The following is a 6968-nucleotide window of genomic DNA, read 5'->3' as shown; positions in this document are numbered from 1 at the left end:
ATCGCGGCTGCAGACGTCGCACCCGCGCTCGCGCTCGCCGCGCAACGCCGCCGCTGCAGCGGATTTTAATTAGGAGCTGTTGCGCAGGCGCCGCTAAATCTGATACGAGGACGACGCCCTTACACCGCCGAATGCACTGCCGACATTTAGAGCTATCGTATACTTTGTTTTATATCAAATGACTACCGAAATATAAGTAACATTCGACGACAGGCATAGTTACATTCAAAGCGTAAAGTTCTCAATAACCGAGTTGCGACACACGATGTTAACGAGAGTAACCTTTAACGAGTGCCAGCCGGGCCATACTGTCACGGTCCAGCTCATAAATATAATATCAATAATAAATCACCATCACCTTATCTTGCTTCAGTAATGTCGCTGAGTTATGCTAATCGCAATAGTCTCGTAACATTTGTAATAGTGTCCCGGACTACGTAGAGATTAGTGGAAATAGTGTAGACCGCAGACGGTGTAGTAACAGCGCTTTGAGCAAACTTTATATTTATTGCGAGCTTTGGCGGCGCGCAACGATCTCGCAAGTTTCGTGCAATCCAAGTTTCGAATGGAGTTTGTAAAGCTTCACACGCTTTGATGCTGTAATGGCACGTAATGGATTTTTGTCGACTAAAATAGATTAGCCCTTCGCCGTAACATTAAATTAACCGGCGCCCCTTTGGGGGTATTTTAAAACGATCCAAATATAAACTGAGTATTTCGAATTTACTTTGAAACTCGACACACCTGTCTGTGAACGATTTACATTTTGTTTGGGAATCAATGTGGCATCTATCTAATGAATTCGAAAAATAGCCTGTCCTTGTTCACATGGTTCTCTTTAAACCGATTTAGTTATGGAAAACGTACTTAGAGGAATAGAATATTGCTAATATCTTCCACCAATACAATGTGCAGAAGTTACAGGACAATGTTTAACGTCCGCGTCATTCTAAGAAAACATAACTAACACGCATTCCTACATTACAAGTCAGACCGGTAAATGGTTAACTTTTAACAATAATATTATGAATATAAAAGTTTTTCTTAGTATTAGTAATTTATCCTTTATTCCAGTAACTTATTACAAAACTGTTAGAAAAATAAAAACATTTTTTTTTATTTAGATTAATGAATATCAAATAATATTTAAATTTAGACAGAATAGATATAGAAACTATTCTAACAGATGTTTATATTTAGATAACATTCAATATATTGTGATTTTGTACTGCATTAAATGCATTTCGAAATGATGCGACAGCCGCCACGAGGCCGCGCCTGTCCCCCCTCTGTCCCCCTCGCAGTGTGATGAAACAAAACCTATTGCGTCACAACTTTATGGTTCGACACGCAATTATTTACATGACAAAACATGCAACCAACAATGTGTCACAGAAACATCGCCCTTACGTGTTTATTATAAGCAAAGTACAGTAACGTACAAATTAATATCTTAAATTCAAATCAATGAAAACTCCTTTCTTTATTACTTTTTTATATTCATTGATATACATTTATATTTAATTTATTATTGATAGTCGCGATGTACGGTGCTTCGCTTTGTTACAAAGGGACGCGGTTGCGGACGGGCGGTGGCGAATCATTTGCGATTATCGGGTCATCGGCCCGGGATCGAATGCGGGGTCGTATTACATAGTGTTAATTGTTATTGTTATCACTACTATCATTTATTATAAGTGATCATTATTACATGATACTTATCTATGTTGATTTACTGCATTCAGACTGTTAACTGAAGCATATTTGACGCAAATGTTTGTTTCTTAGTTACGTTGGAAATCTTTTAGGTACTTAAAATTACATACAACATTGTTAGTCAATCGGAAAACTACATTTTTAACTGTATTGTATTTAATATCTATCGATAACTAATGATAAATTATCTTTGTTACAGAACAACGTTAAAACTGGAATCCTTAGAAGATGCGGTGGTACTGGATGATCCCGAAGAAGACCTGCTGCAAGACAAGCGCGGCTGCCCGGCGTATGTCTCCCCGGAGATCCTGCGCGCGCACACAACGTACTCCGGCCGCGCCGCTGATATGTGGTCCCTCGGCGTCATTCTCTACACCATGCTCGTAGGAAGGTGTGTATTATTGTATTATTATGTGCTTAGGGAATTGCATACTGTGAAGCCATTTGAATAATAATATCGAATACACAAGCGTGATAAGTTATAAACCCTTAATAGAAACATGTCCGTTACTGCAAGTATTTCTTAACAAGCCTTTTGCATGCCATAAATTGTAACTCACCCTAATCATCGTAAACAAATGGGTTAGTGCAATTAAAAGCATAAATTAAGGCGAAGGGTGGGCGTCTTCAGCTGGCGGCGAGCGTGGGACTTACCGTTCGTCTGGACGTCGCCGCGACCGTTGACGGTCACCTGTCGGCCGTTACGCGCCAACGGTCGCCGATTGTATCACCCACATATAGACTCGTGAAATCTTCCCGCACCTGCCGCGGTCATGTGTACAAGACGTTGATCCGCCCTCGATGCACTCCCTCGCACGCACCTGCCCTTCGATACCTTTGTTTTGTTTTTTTTCCCCCGGCACCCGTAATTTAAAATTCGAGTCCCGGGATTTCGCCGCAATCGTTCGCCTCACCTGTCGCCGGAAGGGTTTCATCATACCTGAGTTTTTGTAGTTCGCGCGCAGCTGCCGCGTCCTCCGCCGACTCCACGAATGACAATCAGATTCGGGCGTTCGTTAATTCGGTGCCGAGCTTCACAAAAACGCAACAGTTTATGTTCCCGATAATGTCGGCCTTAATGATCTTATCGCTTCAAAACGATGAGGGTCGAAGAAAAAAAATTCTCCGGTGTTTTAAATAGCTTAAAATCTTCCTTATCTTATCGTTCAAGGATATATCACCAGGTGACAGTTGTTGATAATAATTTCCTTTTGTTACAGATATCCGTTCAACGATTCGGAGCACGCGTCTCTATTTGCGAAGATCTCCCGCGGGTACTTCGTTGTGCCGGAGTGCTTGTCGTCACGCGGCAAGTGCCTCATCAGGTCGTTACTGCGGCGAGAGGCGTGCGAGCGGCTGAGCGCACGCGACGTGCTGCGCCACCCCTGGCTGGCGCGGGACCCGCGCAACGAGCTGCCGCCGCGCGCCGCCGCCTGCCTCGACCGCCTCGTGCCCGACATAGACCTCGCAGACTGCGTCTAACACACATCATCCCCCATCGCGCATAGCAACCGACGGATGTCAACTATTCAACCGCAGACGATCATCAAATTAGTCATTTTATGACACTAATGAACTTTAGATGAGAAAATCCTGTAATCTGTTGATATTTATATGATCCGGCCTAGTACGGAGTGTAGTGAGAGGCGGCAGCGGCTGGCCCGCGCCTGCACGTTATTTAAGTAGGAGCTGGGAGGCCGAGGTCTGCGGCGACGCTCAGCTTGTACCAGCTATGGTAAGGTAATGACAGAAAAGTGAGACTGATATCGCGTACTTGTGATCCTCGAGTGAGCGAGATCCATGTGAGCTCCCGCACTATACAAATGATTCCTGTTAAGCCTAACTTAATCATATCAATTTCACACCAATATAGATGGATATATTGCATTGAAGTTGTCTAAAACTTTAGGTAATCGCCTAGGTATGTATATTTTGTATTTATATTTAAAAGAAGTTATATCGTGTAATTGTGATCTCCACCGATGTTATTTAGCGTTACGATTGCCATTGCGTTGCGCCGACGCTGCGACCGGCGAGCAAGTGTTGCTTCCATTCTATACATATTATTTGATTATATTTGTTTTATTGATTGTGATTATTCGGCATATACTAAATTAATTTTTGTTATTGTATTAGAAAGCACAAATAAAATTCGCATCACCACGTACCGAATGCGGTGTAGAATTTGGTCAGTGCCATGTATTTAATGTAAAACTAATTTATTATTGTTGTCTCCGAGCGGGCAACGCGTCGCTGATGTCTCATTTGGTACTTGGTGTTGAGTTTTCATTTTTTTTTAAATCAAATTTAATATTGTTAAAATCATAAAATGTTATAAAATCAAGAATTGTAAAATCGAGAGACATGTTATCCCGCGCATTGTTAAATCGAGAAATCGTTTTTTTTTGTCATTTTTTGTTTATTTATAATTCTGTGAATTTGTACAATGTTACTATCGTGTATCGATAGTGTTGCAGTAGGTAGTCAATCTTTCTGCTGAAAGTGATTTGTACAATACTAGCGTACTGTAAATTATAAAAGTACTTTAATTTATGCAAACTGTACATAGAGCTAAGATATTTTAAGATTATCAGAAAAAAAGAAAGAGTAATAGAGGGAATAAATAATTTAGAAAAATATACAATACTTTTATTAATAAATCCTAACCCCACCGAACCCTAAGAATGAACTCATTGAATCAGAAAATATTTTTAATTTTGAAGAGCACTTATGTGCAGCTTTTTTACAACAATTGGTAACAAAAGACTAAATTAAATTCAAACTGAGAAAACTAAAACTAAATTGAACAATTCTCATAGAATGAACTATGGACACGAGTTTATGGTCAACATATGTAGACCAAGAGCTAACACCATAGATATACACCTTTTATTTTGTCGCAGGCACACGACAAAAAACTTGCCAGTTGTCAATCCAGTTAGCTTATACCATCTGCTCATTTAAGAAAAACAAAAAAGAATTGATTCTTGCTTGCTTGGAATTGAATTGCGTAACGTTTAACTGCTTTTTATATACTTTTGATAAGTTAAAAACTAACACAGATGTTGAAAAATCTATGCATTTTTTTAAATAACTGTTTTTACACTATACAAAATAAAACATACTTGAAATAATTTCGTACGTAGAAAAACTATGACTACGGGAAATTAAACGTGAACTAAACGTTGAAAAACTATATTTATAACGAAAATACAAGCAAGTTTTTTTATCCATTTTGCCACGCATTCAATGACCATTGTAAAAAGAACGATAAAGGTGATATTAATTTTAGAACAAAAGCCAAAATGTTACGACGCAAAAACATCGATAAGAATATTTCTTTGTTGCATAATTTAATTTAATATTACGCAAATAGGGCTTTTATTGAGAAAAAAAAACCCTATACCATTTAATTCAAGCATTTTTTAACATAATGATTGTTGTTCAAATTGATGAAAAAATAAAATAAAAATATTCGTATCCTTGCTAAATAATTTATTTAATTAATCTATATAATTGTCGTTTAATTTTATAAAAGACAATAAATTAAAAATAATATAAAAAAAAAATTATTTTTTTTAACTTTCCGCAGCAAAAGTATGAATTGCGAATTTTTACATGACGCTTGTTAGAGATATGGAGTAAATTAAATAAAACTTTAACATTTATTAAATTAAATTTATTTAAAAAAAAACATGATGACCGACAGATTATCCTAGTACAAATACATTCGGAAATATCGGAAACTCTTGTCACCAGTAACTTTATTGCTTATATAAAAACAATTATTTACTAAGCTGGTTTAAGTTTCTGAACAGAGATTAGAGGTTTTGATTTATTTTGCAAGAAAATAAAATTGCCTTTATTGAGGTCATAAAACATTAATAAGTATTCTATCACATTCTAGCCCTAACATTGACAAAGGCCTTTTTAAGACAAAACGACGTTTTTGACTTATAAGAATTATTACTATAACTGGAATACATACTAGTTTACATAAACCACATGTTTTTATGTTTAAAATACTTTTTCTCATAAAAGGCCTTGTCTCAAAATGGTCATACGTCTCAAAACGGCCTTATGTCTTAAAAAGGTCTTATGTCTCAAAAAGGCCTTATGTCTCAAAAAGGTATTATGTCTCAAAAAGGCCTTTTGTCTCAAAAAGGTCTTATGTCTCAAAAAACCCTTTTGTCTCAAAAAGGCCCTAGGTCTAAAAGTGGCCTTTATTTGTTGGTCCGTAGGCGCGTGCCTAGTACAATCTCTCCGCCTTGCTGGGCCCGTGGCAGACCTGGTAGGCGGCCATGCGGCGCTCCAGCTCGGGCCGGAAGTGGCGGATGAGGCCCTGCACCGGCCACGCCGCGCCGTCGCCCAAAGCACAGATTGTGTGACCTGCAGTACAATTACAATTAAATCTTACTAATATTATAAATGTGAAAGTTTAGATGAATGGATATTTGTTAGAGTTTGTACCCTAAACGGATCTCGATAAAATTTGGCATAGATATATATAATAGTCTGGAAGAACACATAGGCTACTCAATTTTGTTTTTTTCTTTAATTCTACACGGACGGAGTCGCGGGCAAAAGCTTAAGTAAATTCTAAAACAATTTTACTAAGGAAGTAATCTAGGAGTGACGTCGGTACCGAACTATGAAATCGCATAAAATAATTATTGTGAAATACAAGCAAAATACACAATATTATGAAATCACTAATATCTTGTAGAATGTAAAAAAAACTCGTCGTCATTGAGTCGCAGAGTGATTAGTATAATGGACGTTTTATTTTAATTTTAATAATCATTAAAACTAATAATAATGCTTTCAATTTGCACGGTAAGTGAAACATGAAATGTCAAATAATTTTTCAAACTTAATTTATGCAACAAAATAATTAAACCAAAATAATCTACTTGACTTCTAAATTAGATGATTATTATAAACTAGCTTTCGCCTGTGATTTCGTACGAGTGGAATAAAAATAAGTTACCTATTTCTTCCAGATTATTCTTCACATTTATGCCAACTTTCATCAAGATACATTAAGCAGTTTAGGCTACGAATTCTAACAAAAATCCATCTAAAATTTCGCATTTATTATATTAGTATGAGTAAGATTATTAAATTTAATTATATTTAACTAACTGTTGATGACCGGCCGTAACCCTCCAATTTAAATATCATAATAACATAATAACTTTATACAAATATTTTAAATAGTAATAATTAAGTAAATGTAGTTACATTCTGAA

At 37.0% G+C, this 6968-nt stretch overlaps 2 protein-coding genes across 2 annotated transcripts in view; one reads left to right on the top strand and one right to left on the bottom strand.

Annotated features, from left to right (window-relative positions):
• Window positions 1–4309, top strand: part of LOC106099657 (tribbles homolog 2-like) — a 35262-nt gene extending 30953 nt beyond the window's left edge. The window contains exons 4-5 of the mRNA XM_013278256.1: window positions 1916–2107; window positions 2937–4309. Coding sequence (XP_013133710.1) covers window positions 1916–2107; window positions 2937–3198 — 454 coding nt within the window. The 3' untranslated portion in view covers window positions 3199–4309. The remainder of the gene's footprint in view (window positions 1–1915; window positions 2108–2936) is intronic.
• Window positions 4310–5323: 1014 nt separating this feature from the next.
• The window catches only part of LOC106099865 (NADH dehydrogenase [ubiquinone] flavoprotein 1, mitochondrial-like), a 7020-nt gene continuing 5375 nt past the window's right edge, over window positions 5324–6968 (bottom strand). Inside the window, exon 8 of the mRNA XM_013278546.1 lies at window positions 5324–6105. Coding sequence (XP_013134000.1) covers window positions 5966–6105 — 140 coding nt within the window. The 3' untranslated portion in view covers window positions 5324–5965. The remainder of the gene's footprint in view (window positions 6106–6968) is intronic.

Source organism: Papilio polytes, unplaced genomic scaffold (assembly GCF_000836215.1).
Source record: "Papilio polytes unplaced genomic scaffold, Ppol_1.0 DF824102.1, whole genome shotgun sequence".
NCBI lineage: Eukaryota > Metazoa > Arthropoda > Insecta > Lepidoptera > Papilionidae > Papilio > Papilio polytes.
The sequence above is the reverse complement of the archived record's forward strand: the minus strand, read 5'-3'. Positions and strand labels throughout refer to the sequence as shown.